Source organism: Crotalus tigris, unplaced genomic scaffold (assembly GCF_016545835.1).
Source record: "Crotalus tigris isolate CLP2741 ecotype Arizona unplaced genomic scaffold, ASM1654583v1 scf7180000017775.1145084777:2100578, whole genome shotgun sequence".
In the NCBI taxonomy this organism is placed as follows: domain Eukaryota; kingdom Metazoa; phylum Chordata; class Lepidosauria; order Squamata; family Viperidae; genus Crotalus; species Crotalus tigris.
This window is the reverse complement of record NW_024096626.1, coordinates 1528497-1547330: the sequence shown is the minus strand read 5'-3', so window position 1 is coordinate 1547330 and position 18834 is coordinate 1528497. Positions and strand designations below refer to the sequence as shown.

Sequence of the window (18834 nt, the reverse complement as noted above, 5' to 3'; positions counted from 1 at the left end):
GATAATCCATCAAATGTCATAGCCTTTACCATTTTGAAAGCATGTTTATTTCTTTCAAAGCTTTGCATCGCTTTAGATATTATTTTATTTCTAAACTTGGAATTACATCTCTAAAATAGTCTGAAAGCTAAATTATGTAATATTTAGTGTTACCTATTGGTAATAACTGAATTGTGTTTTTTATTTAGGTTTGGTGCTTTGACAATGGATGGTGGCCCACGAAATGTAGATTGTATGTAGCTATATATTTACCATTATAGCTTTATTGACTTTGCATAGAAAGAACATTTATATGCAAAAAGAATATTCTCTATTTGCATTTCCCTCAGTATTTAACAGAAATATGTAAATATGGTTAATAATGTGGGTAAAAATCCGACTCCTGGATATATTCATATTGTAAAATAAATAAACAGCGATCACCAGGAGAATCAATGAGAAAAACATTTAATAAAACCTAGCTTTCGTCGGAAGCTTCCGACATCGTCAGGGTTAAAAGCAGTCATTGGGAAGAAACTTATATATGATCACTAGATGCCTGCATCCGGCTTCTGGACCGCGTCACCGGTCCCAGCTGAGCAAATTGCACCCTGAGCATACCCTTTGCATCAGCGCCCAGCCCTTTCCTGTTACTATTCCGTAAGCTATTGTTCACTCCTCCATTGCTAGTTCTGGGGCTGAGTGGGGTCCTCTCCCATCCCTTTTGGGTAGTAGTTGTTTCCATCCCCCCGTCCCCTTGTGCACAGTTCTCCTTGCCGGGGGTCCTGGGGTGCGGGCCATTCGGTTCTCTCCTGATCCCACCACATACTCCATTTAAACTCCGATCGATTCCCCTTGCCCCCTGGGGCTGTAGCTCGGGCGTCTCTCTTCATTCTACGTTTTCCACCCTCCCATCCCTTTTTACATGAGTAGTCCCTGTTTGCCTATCGTTTGACTTGATATCTCTTTCCTTATCTTCGTTTGAAGCGTTCTCTATCACTGCCATATCGATGGCACTTTGCCATCAATCCGCTGTTGATGATCACCATATGGCTAAAACATGACCATCAGTTTGATTTTGATAATGTACAAATTTTGTCCAGTGACGCCACAAAAGGGGGCCGACTGTTGAAGGAAGCCTGGTTCTCGGGAAAAGACTCAGTTAATCGCCACATAGACCTTTGTTCGGCACAACAAGCTTTGAGAACATGGAGTATGAATCGTCATCCCAATCACTGGAGGGAACCTAATCGAAAGCTGTATGATTGATGAAAGGGTACTGCGCCCAATCCTCCATATGATCGCACTAACAGAGTCCTAACTAACTCCCCGCGAACTATGGATACCCTCCTAATGCCCGACCAACAGCTGAATAGTTCCAACCAACAGCTGATGAATTCGATACGGAATAACAAGGATCCGGGGAAGATCGAGAGACTTAACGAGGGACGAAGGGACGAGGAAGGGTGAAATAGGTGACTTGCAGGGCTCCCCGTCACATCTTGGAGCAGTGGTTCTCAACCTTTTTAATGCCGCAACCCCCAACCGGTCGTAAGTCGAGGACTACCCAACCGGTCGTAAATCGAGGACTACCCAACCGGTCGTAAGTCAAGGACTTTCCCTGCCCGGGAGCGCCGCACATGCATTGTGCCGCCCCCTGCGCCAGCCGAAGCGTAGCTGGCAAGTGGCAGAGACGGCGCAGGCCGACCACCGGCTGGGCCACCAGCTGGCCCAGCCCAAGGGAGGTAAGGCACCCACTGGGCCCCATGCGCGCCAGTAACCCTCCCTGCGCCCGCCGGCCTCCCACCTCCCACCCCTGGCCCTCTTTTACTTACATTTTTAGTAGTTGCTCAGCAGGGAGGGGTGGAAACTTCCAGACAGCTCGCCTTCGCTGCAGACAACTTGCAGCACCGTTTGCAGAATGGGACTTTTGGCGGCTCAGCAGGGCAGAGACAGCCTGGACAATTCCTATTGGCTTTTGAAAGCCAATAGAATTAGACTCTATTCAAGAGAGTCTATTCTATTGGTTTTCAAAAGCCAATAGAATAAAAGGGAGTAGCACAGCTAAGGAAAAGGGGAAAAAATGGTGGCCTGTGTTGTTTGGCGACCTCCGTGAAATGGTCATTCGACCCCAAATGGGGTCCCGACCCACAGGTTGAGAACCGCTGCCTTGGAGGAACGTCATCCCCAAAATGGATAGACGATACCCGGAATAATGGAGTGAGACCTAGGAGGACGGGTGACAGGCCCGTAGAGGCAGAGGTTAGAAATAATAGTAAAGACAGGCTACCCGCAAGTAAAATCAGCAGACATGCGATGATAACCCAATCGCGTCAGAAAGGAGAGAGAGACACTTTATCAATAGATTTGACGCGGAAGCACAAGATCATGAACAAAGAATATTCACAGCTACAGCAGAGGGATTCTTCCGTGAAAAACAAATACAAGGGATCTGTGTTGAGCGGAGATGGTGATCATCAACAGCGGATTGGATGGCAAAGTGCCATCGATATGTCAGTGATGGAGAACGCTTCAAACGAAGATAAGGAAAGAGATATCAAGTCAAACGAAAGGCAAACCGGGACTACTCACGTAAAAAGGGATGGGAGGGTGGAAAACGTAGAACGAAGAGAGACGCCCGAGCTACAGCCCCAGGGGGCGGGGGGAATCGATCAGAGTTTAAATGGAGTATGTGGTGGGATCAGGTGAGAACCGAATGGCCCGCACCCCAGGACCCCTGGCAAGGAGAACTGTGCACAAGGGGGCAGGGGGATGGAAAGAACTACTACCCAAAAGGGATGGGAGAGGACCCCACTCAGCCCCAGAATTAGCGATTGGAAGAATGAAAAATAGCGTACGGAATAGTAACAGGAAAGGACTGGGCGCTGGCGCAAAGGGTATGCTCAGGGTGCAATTTGATCAGCTGGGACCAGTGATGGGGTCCAGAAGCCGGATGCAGGCATCTAGTGATCATATATAAGTTTCTTCCCAATGACTGCTTTTAACCCTGACGATGTCGGAAGCTTCCGACGAAAGCTAGGTTTTATTAAATATTTTTCTCATTGATTCTCCTGGTGATCGCTGTTTATTTATTTTACAATATGTAAATATGTATATATTGTAAATCTGTAGACTTTATGTTTTGGCAATGTTAAAAGTAGTTCTAACATTTTCCATAACATCAAGGTTTTTCCTATATAAATATGTGTAGCAGCATATTGTGATTCTGAGTACACTGACACAATATTAAAAATTCTCCTTATTTCAGTCTTATAAGTGTTATTGGAAAAATTGTGGCCTTTTGAACTATCATGTTCTTTAAAAAATAATGTGGGTTTCCTTTAAATCACCTCAATAAAATCTCAGTAATGAGATTTTCCCATTTTATTGTGAATATATATTTATCACCAGTGACAGAAATATCTTTGGATTTTTAAATCATGCCTATTCTAGATTATTAAAATTGTAATTTTTCTAATTGGCACTTAGAGTTAATTCAGCCTTCATTTGCTAAATTGGTAAATCACAAGTGAATTGCAAACTTGTAATATTTTAAAATTATTTTCTTTAAGACAACACTCTTAGTGTTCAGTGAATCATATTAATTTTTCTTGTTAAAATGTTAGTATGTGTTTTGAAATATAATTTTAAATCCTACTCCTAACATTATAATATGCAGATTCATAATAAACAGCTTTGGTACAGACAATATATTGATTCCGATCATTCAAACATTCTAATAAAATATTAGAAAATTGTTTCCTTTTTTATTACAGTCATACAGGTAATCCTTGATTTACAACAACAGCTGAGCCCAGAATTTTAGTTATAAGTCATTTCAGTCATAGGTCTAATGACCACGTTAGATTTTTACTTCTTTATGATGATTGTTAAATGAGTCATTGTGATCATTAAGTAAGTCGTGCAGTTATTAAATGAATCATATGGCTGTAAGTCCAAATCCAATTGATCCAATGGGCATTTTTTTTTTGCCAAAACAGCAAAAAGCATCATAAAACTTGTTCATGTGACTGCAGAATGCTGCAACTGATTGTAAATGCTCCTGATCATGTGACTAAGAGTGCTGTGGCAGTCATAACTTCAAGGACAGATTACAAGTAATTATTTTCAAGTCCATTGTAGCTTAACAGCTGTTAAGCAACTAGTTGTAAGTCAAGGACTACCTGTATTAAGATTTGGTCATCCTAAATAAAACAGGTTTGCACAAATATGTTTCATGCAGATGCCCAACATATGGAGTTGGATTCAGACAACATGGTTATACGTGCTTAGAACTAATTCACTGAAAATACTGGGAGTTTACTAAGTCTTATAGGAGTTGATTCTGAATAGGTCTAGACTTTAGTCTACAAAAATATTTGTGGACTTCCAGTGATTAATTCTTGCAGGCCAACCAAGCCAAGCTAATGGCATCGTGTTAACTTCAGCAATAACTTGTTTTCCTGTTTGTCAGGTATCCAAGGGTGGTATATCAATCTGTTTTGAATCACTTCTGGAACAGACTAGCTAATTTGACACTATTTCAAAATTTGGTGGCTTGAAGCTTTATGCATATTTTGTTTCTTTCAGTGGAGCTTATATAAAAAACAAAATAAAATAGCCAATTTCTATGTAGATGGGCACTTGGCATCATAAAGTTAAGTAATACAGGAAAATTATTTTATTATTATATTTTTTAACTTATTCATGGTCTCCTGGTTTCTAACCTTATGCCTCAACATGACTGAACAGAAGAAAAGATATAATAGTTATATTATATAATTATATACTTATATAAAAGTATAATAGTTGCAACATTCAGTGCAATTATGACTGTTATCTTTGTGTTGCAGCTAAATATATTTGTGAGTGAATTATTTTTCAGCACTATAGTATCTCTCCTTTCTCCAGAGTTATGGCATGCAAATCTATCTAAGGGGAACAAAGTAGAGATTTAAGAAAGATGCAGAGAATTGTTCTAGCAAAATCCATTTAATTATTATGCTATATCTACTGCCATAAGCTCTAACCACAAGATTGCAAAAGATTTAATTGAGTAATAATGTCACTGCAGAAAATGTGGCATCTCGGTTTGCTTTGTTCAACTGATCATTGCAAATAATGCAATAAATGTGCTCAGAAATGCCTAACTTAAATACTCCAGTGTTCGCTATCTAAAATACAATAGAGAAAAGAGCATCTCCCTTGTTTTAGACAATTCATGTGTGAAAACAGCTATAATGCTTATACTGCAACTGGGAGCTGTCTGTATACAGTATATGTAAAATTGCATTCTGCAGAAACTTAAAGTACATGTTTCTCTGCACCTGTCTTTTTTTATATATAAAAAATGTTATTGTTTTTTTAATTTGTACAACAAAATGCTCAAGACACACCATGGTGGTTGGGTGATCAATCATCCAGAAACAAAATCATATAATACCTCGAGTAAATACATTAAATGTTCCCTCTCTATTTCCCTCAAATAATATAACATATTTAAAATAATCCATTTCTACATTTCATTTCTATAAATCCTAATCCTGTTTTGAACTTTATTAATTTACAGTTATCATAGTCCAATTTAATCTTAGATAAACATATTATCACTTTGGGTATCCCTTCTAAAATACAAATCGAGATCCATTCTTCGATGCTTTGCATACTGCACAGTCCAAATATGTTTTGCATCCCTTCAAATTTAGCCCTTCTGCAAAATCTTGCATTTGCTGCAAAACTTTAAAGCTTGCATGGCCAAGTCTTCTATGTAGAAGATGAACACATGAATCATGCTCTGCAACATTCTTAAATATATGGGAATGTTGAACCTTTTGTCCCTGCAATGCATATAGATTATCTTCCTTTATGCCTTCTGCACAAATATTCCCATTCCTTTTGATGAGACACTTCCTATTTACAAAAATAATCTCAAAACCTTGTTTGTCTAAATTAGACACACTTAACAAATTATGTTCCATCTCAGGTACACAAAGCACATTGGTAAACTTTGATTCCAAATATGGAATTTTTACATTGCCTCTTCCAATGACTTTTGCTTTCATTTACCAAAGCCACAGCTTCTTGTGCTACTGGAACAAACTTGCAAAATAATTCAGAGTCATTAACAATTGTTTGACTTGCCCCACTATCTATTAGCCACTTGTCTCTGTTGTTGCTATAGCAAACTTTTGCAACATCAAAATGTTCCTTTTGCAAACCAGTCCTTTTTGGTTGCACAAATGTCCTTTGCTGCAAATAGTTCATTTGCAAACAATTTCTTTTCAGATGTGTCTTTCCACAAATGTAGCAATTCTTTTCTTGCTTAGCTCTCTGCTTGCAAAATGTTTCTTCTTCGGAGACTTGCAGTCTGGACCCCCTCCTCAGGAATTTCTCCTCGTGGCTGCTTCTAAAATGGCGCTTTTTTCTTCATTAAGCAAACATGCCTTTAAAGCCTCAAAATTTAAGTCTTGCTCTTCTTTACACTCAAATATTGCAGAAACTGTGTCCCAGGTTTTATCTAAATTGTTCAACACCAATAAAACCTTCTGGGACTCAGGGAATTTAATCCCACGTTGTTCTAAGTCCAAAAATAAACTTTGCATTTTATTTAAATGCTGTTCCACAGATTCACCTGGTTGCAAACAGGCCCTGTAAAGTTTTCTTGACAATTGCACTATATTGCATGCAGAAACATTCACGTGCACAGCTCTCAACTTCAACCAAATCTCCTTTGAAGTCTTTAAATTTGCAACATTTAGAAATTGTTCATCATCTAAATTCAAGATGAGATAAGCCATTGCTTGATCATGTCTCTTCTGATCAGCAACTGCAAATACGTATGGTGGATTTTCTACAATATACCACAGCTCTTTAGCTTTCAGCAAACATTCCATTTTTGCAGCCCATACAATGTAATTCTTCTGGCCCAAACGAGGCACACAGCTTTCCTTAAATTCCATTACAGCCATTCTGCTAATTCTGCCTTGTTCTTATACTTTCTAAACACAGGCAATTTCTTCCAGCTTTAAATTACAATGCAGTCTTTAGTAAGCTCTGGGCCCATAACCTGTTAGAGAATTTTAATTTCTCTATTGGTGAAAAAATAAATCAGAAGCTCTCACAGTTGACTGCATTTAGCTGATTCAAAATAACTTCTTTATATTCATATAAAAATATTTACAATACCATACATTCTTCTTTACAGCAACATAGCACAAATGAAGACTTCTTCCAGAGAAATACAGAGAGAAACCTGAGACTGGAAATTCAGCTTCTAACTCAATACCCTTTTGCACAGACTCAGTAGCACTTTCTTCACATTGGCTGACTGAGTTACCACATGACTCTTCCTGCTCATGAATATTCCAACATATTTGCTATAGGACAGTGGTTCTCAACTTTTTAATGCCGCGACCCCCCAACCGGTCGTAAGTCGAGGACTACTCAACCGGTCGTAAGTCGAGGACTACTCAACTGGTGCAGCACCATTTGCAGAATGGGACTTTTGGTGGGCTCAGCAGGGCAGAGACAGCCTGGACAATTCCTATTGGCTTTTGAAAGCCAATAGAATTAGACTCTATTAAAGAGAGTCTATTCTATTGGCTTTCAAAAGCCAATAGAATAAAAGGGAGTAGCACAGCTAAGGAAAAGGGGGAAAAATGGCGGACTGGGTTGTTTGGCGACCCCCGTGAAATGGTCATTTGATCCCAAATGGGGTCCCGACCCACAGGTTGAGAACCACTGCTATAGGATGATGTTTTGGAGATAAGTTGTCACACACTGAAAGGGGTAAAATCCTTTTTCCTGTATTCTTGATAATTTTTATATAATGAAGAGATGAGATAATTCATTTTACAAAACATAGTGTATATTCTCCCTTCCGATAGACACAATATAATAGAAAGAAAAAGTTAACACTTTCAGAATCTGCTTTCAAAAAGTAGAAACCCAATCTTTACTTACACAGATTTATTTTTTTATTTTTGAAGAACAGAATTCATTATATGTAGAAAACCTGTTCCAAATCTTCACCACTACTTTGATCCTTACAAGCAAAGCAGTCAGTGTTTGTGTAGAAAAAAGAACCAGTGAAACATGTTGGAGAATAAGCTTATTACATGAAAATACATGAGCTGAAAAATAGCAAGATTTTAAAGTTGCGGAATTTTGTGTAATATTTGGTTGCAAGAATAAGAAAACACTGGTGGAGAGCAAGCTTATTGCATGAAAATAAGAGATGAAAGAGATAAAGATAGCAAGACTATAAAGTTGTATAATTGGCTGTAATATTTAGTTATAAGAATAAGCAATAAAAGATTTTGCTAAAAAGAACAGGATAACTGTAGTATAACAATAATAAACAAACATTTATGTTATAAATACTGTAAGAAAAGCTCATGCCAAGCTCATGCCAAGTTATTTCTCAGCCTTTTAAGTATTGACTCTTGAACTATTCTAGTGTATTTCCAGCTAACTTACTAAGTCAGCAATCCCTAAAGCAGCTCCCAAATAATTGGTGACATTACTGAAAAGCTAAGTAAAAAAGAGACCTGGCTATAAAGAGAGTGCAACCAATACAGCTCACAATTTCACTGTCTACATTTATGGATAAAGAAGAGTAGAATGATGTGGATCCTTCCAAACTTCCTGCATATGATGATGATGATGATATCCATTAAGTCAAGTCTGATTCTTGGCGATTCTGTAGGCCAGGTCTCTCCACATCTTCTGATCTTGCAGTACTTGAGTTTTTCTATGCTCTGGCTGGTGTCAATTTTCATAGCGTCCAGCTGTATTCTTTGATGACCTAATTTCCTTTTACCGTTAACTCTTCCCAACATAATTGTTTTCTCCAGTGAATTCCCTGATTCAGTATGAAAAATATAATTAAGACATTTTGTGAAGTACAGTTTACTTAAGTTGTAAACTTTATCATGGATTCCCTGGAGGGAAGAATTGTATTTAATGATCATCCTTTCTTTTCTCTGGGGATTCCTTATAACTTGTCCTTAAAGGCCGCATAGACTTTCTTGAACCACATGGCACCTTATTTGTCCTTTTAATCTACTGATTACTTCTTGCTCCCCATTGTATTCTGTTTGGAATAGGACAATTCACCGCAGCTATCTCACCATTGCCAACTTGATGTGGTCATCTCGACACAGCCAACTCACTGGACAGCTCTCATGGCCAACTTGCCACAGGATAACTTGCCACAGAAAATTCCATGTATGATAATTGAATAAATGTTATCTGCCACTGTTTCTTCGACATAATTCCCATTTTTGTCAATGGAAACAATGTCAAAGAAACAGTGGAGGATAACCTTTATCACATTGAGTTATTCCATGTGGAATTTTCTGTGACAAGTTGTACCACAGCAAGTTGGCCATGGTGAGTTGTCCCATGGCGAGTTTGCCACAGTGAGAGGACTGTAGCAAGCTGTCCTAGAGCTTATTCTGTTTTCTTTCTAAAGCAGCTCCCAAATAATTGGTGATGTTACTGAAATTTGCCTCTTTAACTGACTGTTATTATGGCCATTTCACAGATTCTTAACTCTGCTAAGGGATTAATGCCAGTACCAGCTTAGCTTTCTAAAGTACAGATAGTCAACTTACAATAGTACATTTAATTACCATTCAAAGTTACAATGGCACTGAAAAAAGTGACTTATGACCACTTTTCACACTTATGACTTATGACCATTGCAGCATCCTCATGGTCACATGATTTATATTTGGATGCTTGACAACTGAGTCACATTTAGACAGTTGCACTGTCCCGAAATCATGTGATCCTCTTTTGTGACCTGACAAGCAAAGTCAATGGGGAAACCAGATTCAGTAACCATGTTACTAATTTAAGAACTGCGGTGATTCACTTAAATGTGGTGAGAAAAGTCGTAAAATAGGGCAAAACTCACTTAACAAATTTTTCACTTAGCAACATAAACTTTGGGTTCAATTGTGGTCGTAAGTGGAGGACTACCTATATCTCTTCATTGATTGAAAACATCAGGTTTTCAATATGCATTGTAAAATAGTTTACCCTCATGAGATATATTTCCTCTCCTACCAGTACACATTGTAAAGTTGTGTTAATATTCATGTTCTGATGGATATGTGAATATTGGTGGCCTGCCTTTGGCAAGCTTTTTTGTTTAATGTAGATTTTTGATGATTTTAGTTTTAGTTTATATGTTTTAAAGTTACTGAATTGTAAGGATTTTAACCAGAAGCTTGCCTGTGTGCATAGCAAGCTTTTAACACTTGTATTGTATTTTATTGTATGAGCTTGAGATTGCACAATGTACAAATGGTTGTACTGTAATAAATAAATAAAATTATTCAACTGGTGCATTCTGCCCTCAGTATATTCCATCCCACATTACTATGAATTTAAATGGAACATTGTATTCTGATTTTGCTGAAGCTTTCTATCAGAAAAAAATAAAAAATGCTGTAATAAAAATGTTAATCCTATAAAATGGCAGCTCAAAATGAAATTACCATATAATTGTCTTACAACAATTTAGAGTTTTTTATGCTATAGTTCCTATTTTGTGCATCTATATTTGCAACTTTTTATATACTACATTCCAAAATGACTCCAAGTGATTTACAATATAACATTAAAAAATAGATAATCATCCCACTAAAAAGTAAAAAAGGTATACCACAAAGCTCATTCTAGGTGTCAGAACCCACATCCTAAGGGGGCTCTTTCTAATTCTAACTTTATTCTTTCTATTCTTCTGGGTTCTGCCATGCTCCTGGAAGGGAGGGGAAAACGTTGTGGGCTGTTCCTTTGTTTATCGCTACAATGTAATTCTTTCGCTGCCTCCGCATACACGCTCTTTGAACTGTCTTTCCCCTTGATGTCACCTCGGGGGAAGAGAAAGAAATGTACCTCCGGGCACTGGCTTATCTCCTCTTTTGGAAGGGAAGGTGCGAAGACCCAACAAACATTGGTACAAGCCTGAGACAGTCTGGAGTTATCAGCTTTTTCCCAAAACTGACTTAACACCTGGGGATTGGCCCATTTGAACTGACCGGATGAACTGTTGGGGTGGGGTTTGCTTGGGACACTTTTAACCTATTCATCTGAGCGGGAAACCCTCAGATCCTATCTATTATGCCTGCTATCAGCTTCTCCTAATAAAAGTTCCTTTTGGAAGAAACTGCTTCCACAAGTTCTGCTTTCTTAGGATGAGGTTCTGAAGTGGGCCTTGACATTAGACAGGATCTGCAGTAATAGCCCGGAAGGAAAGCCCTTACCGGGAGACTTGGCAAATCATGTCGGACAACGGAATAGAGAGAGAGGAACCTGCCATGGGTGGGGAAGCCTCCTGCCAAGCAGACCCCTGCAAATACTCCAGCTTCAGATCCTAGAGCTCCTCAGAAGAGGAGGTGGTGACAAAACGTCGCCACAAGCCCAGGTGGTCGATGGGTGTTGGAAGGAAGGAGGACTGGGAGAAGAAGGCCAGACAGGGCAGTCACCAGCCGGGCTGGAAGGAGGAGATGGAAAGTTTCTCCATCTCAGCAAGGACAAAGATCGCCCAGGGCACTTCAGCCGATTGTTGGAACAGGCAATCAGCATGATGAAAATAGCCCTTGACTCCATGAAGGAGGAGAAAGCTGAACCATACCGGGGTACCATCTGCCTGGGATCCGGGAGGAGAGCCAATGAAGGGGAAACCGACCCAAGGCTTCTGATCCATCCAAAGGAACTATTGAAACTGCCATGGTCACTGCTGCTGCAGCCACCCCCTGCAGTATGGAAACTACAGACAGAGAAGGGAGGTGACACAAGCGAAAAAACCGACACCGATCCATCCAGAAGTTCTCACCGCTAGATGTGAAGTTCCGGGGGGAGCCATGGTGGCTGGGATTTTTCTTAACCCAGGTGCTAAACTATATGGAGGAATACGACCAGGACATCCCAGCCAACCAAGCCAGAATTCGCATCGTACAAGCAGCCCTGGATGGCATTGCAGCATATTGGGTCGTAGACCTCCACGATTCAGATGCACCGGAGCTACTGAAGTTCAACCAATTCATGGTTTCCCTCAGATGCCGGTTCAAAGACCCCTTAGCCGATTAAAAAGCCAGGGAGTGGATAAAGATGGTGAAACAGGGTAGACGACCAGTGGCGGAATACACCCAGGAATTCCGGACCCTGGCCAGCAAACTGAATTGGCTAGAGGAGATCCTGCTCAGCCATTTCAAAGATGGATTGAATTATAACCTCTGTGATGCCTGCCTTGGGGAGATCCTCATCAGCTGCAAGACTGGCTGAGGAAGCCAAGATTGACCTGGCCAAGAGGCAACGCAGAGGGGGGAGATTGTGGGGAAAGTCACCATCGGAGCCGACCCATGAGCCAGCAAAGCAATCATCAACCACCAAAAGAACTACCAGATGTTTCAAATGTGGGAAAGAGGGGCACCGCGCTGCCGAATGCTGATCTCGCACCCCGAATGGAAAGCCTGATTGGGTCCCAGCTGGGAATCCCGGAAAACTGCCAGCAAAGACAAAGGAGATGGCCATGAAAGGCATGGAAGCCGTCGAGTTCCCCACCTCTGCTCCGCGAGGAAAGAGAACTCTGGCCCACACAGGAGGGACATTCCACTCATCCAAGGATGAACCCCTGGTAAGTGGACCCATTGTGCCCCTCACCAGGATAGTAAAGTTGTTAGCCCCTGACATGCCCGAAGCCATAGAAGTCAGGGCATTGATTGACTCTGGTTGCACTTGCTGCCTTATAAGCCCAACGTTAGTGCGGAATTTAGGAATTCCGGTGAGGCTGAAGAAACCGATCTCGTTCAGTCAATTAGATGGGTCCATAGCAAGGCGGATGCCTGCCACCCTATCAATGCTACCAGTTCAACTCACCCTGGGGGACCACATAGAGACTATAACATTTGTGGTAACCCCTGGTGTGGAATGCCCCATAATTCTGGGCATGGCATGGCTGGCCAAGTGGAACCCACAGGTGAACTGGAGGACGGCAGAGTTTAGATCCCCAAAAAGAGAGTCGACCAAGGCACCAGCCCAGCCCCCACTAAGGGAAGCCCTGACCAAGAAAGCCATGGTAGGGGGGGGAAAGGAACTACCTGAAATACCAGAGGAGTATAGAGACTTGGCTGAAGTATTCAGCGAGGAAAGGTCTGATGAATTGCTGCCTCATAAACCCACGGATTGTGCGATAGAAATCAGACTGGACGCAAAACTTCCCAAGCCTAGATTGTACTCCAGGAGCCCGCAAAAATTGGAGGAAATGCAGAAATTCATAGATAAAAATTTAGAAAGGGGTTTCATTCAGCTGGCAAAGCTGAAAACTGCCACCCTATGCTGTTTCAAGAGAAGAAGGATGGGACTCTTTGCCTCTGTGTCGATTATAGGGCTTTAAACGCAATAAGTGAAAGCAATCTATACCATGGTGGCAAACCTATGGCATGGGTGCCAGAGGCAGCATGCAGAGCCTTCTCTGTGGGCACACACGCCGTCGCCCCAGTCCTAGGCCTTCAGCTGGGTTTTGTAAAACCTTTTCGCTTTAGGCTTCCACAGCCGTGTGCAAAAAAAAAAAAGGTTCAATCAGTCAATTTCAACTCGCGGGGAAAAAAAAGATCTTGCAAAGTTGGAATTGATTGATTGAATTTTTTAGTCCCATCCAGTCTGCCGTTACCACCACAACCACACCCACCCAATGGGCCATGCCAACCTAATTTGCCACCCCCAGCCAATGGGCCACACCCACCCGGCACCCGACAATGCATAAGTGGGTTTTGGGTTACAGTTTGGGCACTCAGTCTCTAAAAGGTTCACCATCACTGATCTATACCCTCTGCCTCTCATGAAAGACATGTTATCCCACCTTTCGAAAGGGAAGATCTTCACCAAACTGGACTTAAGGGAAGCTTACTACCGAATCAGAATAAAGGAGGGGGATGAATGGAAGAAAGACAGCATTTAATTGCCCCTTGGGGTGCTACCAATTTCGGGTTCTACCTTTTGGGTTGCAAGGAGCCTCTGCCGTATTCATGCAATTGATAAATGATGTGCTAAGGGAGCACCTGTACAAGGTGGAACTCGTTTATCTGGATGACATCCTTATATTCACTTAGACCATGGACGAGCATGTCAAACTGGTCAGAGCAGTCCTAAACAAACTATGGGCAGCTCACCTTTATGCGAAACTTTCTAAGTGCGAGTTCCATAAGGATAAAATTGACTATCTCAGATACCGCATCTCCCCAGATGGCATAGAAATGGACCCTGAGAAAGTCTGAGCAGTGCTAGAGTGGGCTCCGCCCCACACTAGAAAACAATTGCAGAGTTTCCTGGGGTTCGCTAACTTATACTGACAGTTTATTCTCTCCTTCACCCAAATAGCATTGCCAATTACTAGATTATTGAAAACAAGGGGGGAGGGAAAACCCAACCTGAGCCAACCATTAAAATTACAGTAAAATGCCAAGCCGCATTCAAGAGACTGAAAAAGCTGTTTTCTGTAGAGCCGGTACTAAGGCATCCTGACACCAACAAACCTTTTGTAATTCAGGCGGATGCCAGCGACGTAGCCACAAATTGCATACTCATTGAATCATAATAGAACTAAAATTTCTTTATACTTCAGTTTGTTATACTACCCATTTCAGATAAAAATATTCTACGTCTCAGGTTACTCTAACCACACTTATTGTTTGGATATGGCTAAAGGGGGAGGGATTTACTCCTTTATTTGAACACAAACATCTCTATGTAATATAAAGAACACCACTTGAAACTTCTGAAATTTCAAAAGTGATCTGCCATTAGGCTTAGAAAGCTGTTAAACCAGAAAAATGCATTCCAGCTGCTGTTCTCTTTGTAGAACTGGTTGTGCTGCAGTTTGAATTCTTTTGTAAGTGTGTTATGTTAGAGAATTTTAATTTCTCTGTTGTGAAAAAATAAATCAAAAGCTCTCACAGTTGACTGCATTTAGCTGATTCAAAATAACTTCTTTATATTTATATCAAAATATTTACAATACCATACATTTTTCTTTACAGCAACATAGCACAAATGAAGACTTCTTCCAGAGAGATACAGAGACAAACCTGAGACTGGAACTCAATACTCTTTTTGCACAGACTCAGTAGCACTTTCTTCACATTGGCTGACTGAGTTACCACATGACTCTTCCTGCTCATGAATATTCCAACACTCCTCCCTTCATGACAGGAAGAGACATCAGACTTTTTAACTTAATACATTTTCCATAGTGAACACCACCCAATGGTTTAGTCATCATGTCTGCCAAATTATCCTCAGAAGAACAATAATGTAAACTAATCAATTTTCCTTTTACAGCTTCCCTGACATTGCAATACTTAATGTCTACATGTTTACTTCTGTTCTTCACCATCACCAGTTTATTTATTTATTTTATTTATTTATTTATTAAAATTTATAGACCGCCCCACTCCCGCAGGACTCCAGGCGGTTAACAATAAAAACACAATATAACTTAACAAGACAAACAATACAGTAACATTCATCCAGGGGTCAGATTTTATAAACCCCAGGCCTGCCAGAAAAGCCAGGTCTTAAGCAGCTTGCGGAAAACCAACAGGGTGGGAGCGGTCCTAATCTCCAGGGGGAGCTGGTTCCAAGACGTGGGCGCCATCACAGAGAAAGCCCTCCCCCGTGGCCCCACCAAATGGCACTGCTTGGCCGACGGGACCTGAAGGAGGCCCAGCCTGTGAGATCTGACCGGACGAAGGGAACTATGAGGTAGTAGGCGGTCTCGCAAATAGCCTGGCCCTGAGCCATATAGAGCTTTAAAGGTAATAACCAACACCTTGAATTGGACCCGGAGATCAATAGGCAACCAGTGCAGCTCATGGAGGATAGGTGTAACGTGGGTGTACCGAGGAACACCCGCTATCACTCGCGTGGCTGAATTCTGAACCAACTGTAGTCTCCAAATACTTTTCAAGGGTAGCCTCATGTAGAGTGCGTTGTAGTAGTCCAGGCGTGAGGTGACAAGGGCATGAGTTACTGTAAGGAGAGCCTCCCGGTCCAGGTAGAGTCACAACTGGTGCAACAGACGAACTTGTGCAAAGGTCCTCCCAGCCACAGCCGTCAAATGATGTTCCAATTTCAGCTGTGGATCAAGGAGGACACCCAAGTTGCGAACCCGCTCCGAAGGGGGTATATTTTCCCCTGCTAGAGTCAACACTGGACAGTTAACATGATCCTTGGGAGGCAACATCCAAAGCCACTCGGACTTGTCAGGATTGAGCCTGAGTCTGTTAACCCCCATCCAGACCCTCACGGCTTCAAGACAATGGGCCTTCACATCAGACGCTTCACTGAGAGAGCTCGGGGAAGAGATATATAGCTGGGTGTAAGGACCCACCCCACTTTGCATCTTAAGAAGACAGAACTCTTGGAATAATTCTTCCAACAGGAATCCTTTATTAAGAAGAAGTGATTGCAGGCGTGCTAGACAGGACTTGGGGTCCAAGCTCTCCAATTCAAGGTTTTAAGGGGTTCCCCAGTAGTCCCACTCAATCACCCCCCCTTCCAGTGATAGTTTCAGGCATCACAATTCCACCCCTTTTTTTCTTTCTTCCGTCTGGATGGAGACTTCAGATAAACTACATGAAAGGTAAATAACCTCCTTTGTTATGGTAAGGTTCTTTGGTGCTAACTACATTCAAACTCTTTGAGGTTGCAATAAACACATTCAGTTCCTTAGAAATATACTGAAGGAAGTGAGGGCCATAAAGCCCCTTTGTTCTCCCCCTTCTCTCCCTCTTATGGCAGAATCCAGAGAAGGCAGAATTGGGGTTTTCTATATTTGATAATTAAAGATGAAATATAATTGGATTCTGACACTGGGTATCATCAGCATACTGATGAAACCTCACCCCGTGCTGTCTGATGATCTCACCCAGCGGCTTCATGTAAATGTTAAATAGGAGGGGGGAGAGGACCAACCCCTGCGGCACCCCGCATTCAAGGGGCCTCGGGGTTGACCTCTGCCCCCCCACCAGTACCGATTGCGATCGGCCAGAGAGGTAGGAGGAGAACCACTGTAAAACGGTACCTCCCACTCCCACCCCTCCAAGTTGTCGCAAAAGGATACCATGATCGATGGTATCAAAAGCCACTGAGAGGTCAAGTAGCACCAAGACAGAGGAATAACCCCTGTCTCGGGCCCGCCAGAGATCATCCATCAGCGCGACCAAAGCAGTTTCTGTGCTGAAGCCGGGCCTGAAGCTAGATTGAAAAGGGGCTAGGTAATCCGCTTCATCCAGAGACCGTCAGAGCTGGAGCGCCACCACTCTCTCTACAACCTTCCCCAAAAAGGGGAGATTGGAGACTGGACGGAAGTTATTTAAATCAGCCGGGTCCAGGGTAGGCTTCTTGAGAAGGGGCCTCACAACCGCTTCCTTCAAGGGTTGCGGGAAAGACCCCTCCCTCAACGAAGTGTTGATCAACACCTGGAGCCAGCCTCATGTCACCTCCTTGGCGGCCGAGACCAACCAGGAAGGACACGGGTCCAATAAACAAGTGGAGGTGCTCATCGCTCCCACCGCTCTGTCAACATCCTCAGCGGTCACCAACTCAAATTCATCCCATAAAACTGGGCTAAGACCTGCCCCGGTCATCTCAGAAGGCCCTGCCCAATCAGAGTCTAGGTCTGTCCGAATCCGAGCCATTTTGTCTGATAGAAACTGCACAAATTCTTCCGCCCTACCCTGTAAGGGCTCCCCAGCTTCCCGAACGTTAAGTAGGGAACGGGTCACCCTAAACGGCGGTGGGGCGAGATTGCAGACACAATAAGTGTGGAAAAATGCGAACATTTTGCCGCTCGTATCACCACTAAATAAGTCCTAATATAGGCTCTTAAAAGTGTCTGGTCGGGTTCGGAGTTACTAGCTGTTTTTTGCCATTTTTATACAGGCAGCATTGTCTTCAAATATCTTTACAGATTCTTTTACATTAATATTTAACTCTTGCAACAACTGTACATCATTATTTGGCAATACCTTTTTCTTACATACCCACTTACAACCCACAGTTTTGGTTCCCTGTGGCAAAGTCACTGATTTAAATACTTCATGGTTTCCCATGGATTTCATCTCTTTATCCATGGCCTCCTTCCATCTTTCTTGTTCAGCTTTTTGTAATGCCAATACTTCTTTATAACTTCTTGGCTCATACCACACATTGCAAACCTTTACCTTGCTGGCAGAATACCTGTCAGGTGGAATTCCTTTATTACATCGCTCTGACCTAGGTGGTATTAACTGCTCCTGTGTCTCAAGTCTATCTGGCTTTATGTCTCGTTCAGCCTCTCCTCCCTGAACATTGACATCTTCAATAATCATTTTTCCATCATTAGATGAGTTATTGTCGTTAAATAGTTCACCATCATTAAGTGAGACATACCCAGAATTTGCATTAATTGTGTCCCAATTTTGTTCTGCAAAATTAGCAGACCTTGAAATTACAATTCTTTTACTTCCATCGCTAAAGCGATATCCTTTTGACCCTGGCTCATAGCCCATAAACCTGAGCTTTCTTGCCTTTTGCTGTCCCTTTCTTCTGATTGCTTTCGGAATATGCACCCATGCAGTACTTCCAAAAATTCTCAAATGTGCCAGTGATGGCTTTCTCCCATATAGAATGGCATATGGAGTATTATTAATGGAGGAACTCCACAGCCTGTTAACTATATAATTTGCAGTCAATATGCTTCTCCCCAATATGACCTACTCATACCAGAATCCTCTAATAATGAATCTTTCATTGTTTGCAAAACACCATTCCTTCTTTCAGCTACATCGTTCTCTGTTGCTG

The 18834-nt window shown here is 41.8% G+C and overlaps 1 protein-coding gene across 8 annotated transcripts in view; it reads left to right on the top strand.

Moving 5' to 3' along the window:
* TBK1 (TANK binding kinase 1) overlaps nucleotides 1-18834 on the top strand; it is a 192797-nt gene that overhangs the window by 41167 nt on the left and 132796 nt on the right. For 6 of the 8 annotated variants that reach the window (XR_005556528.1, XR_005556525.1, XR_005556526.1 and 3 more), the window contains one exon: nucleotides 189-232. Coding sequence is in view for 2 of the 8 variants with exons in the window: in XM_039342197.1 (XP_039198131.1) it covers nucleotides 189-232; nucleotides 7184-7191 (52 nt within the window). In the remaining 6 variants the exon portion in view is untranslated. Of the gene's footprint in view, nucleotides 1-188; nucleotides 859-7183; nucleotides 7232-18834 lie in introns of those variants that run through there. The other 2 variants (XM_039342197.1, XM_039342196.1) reach the window with 2 other exon arrangements.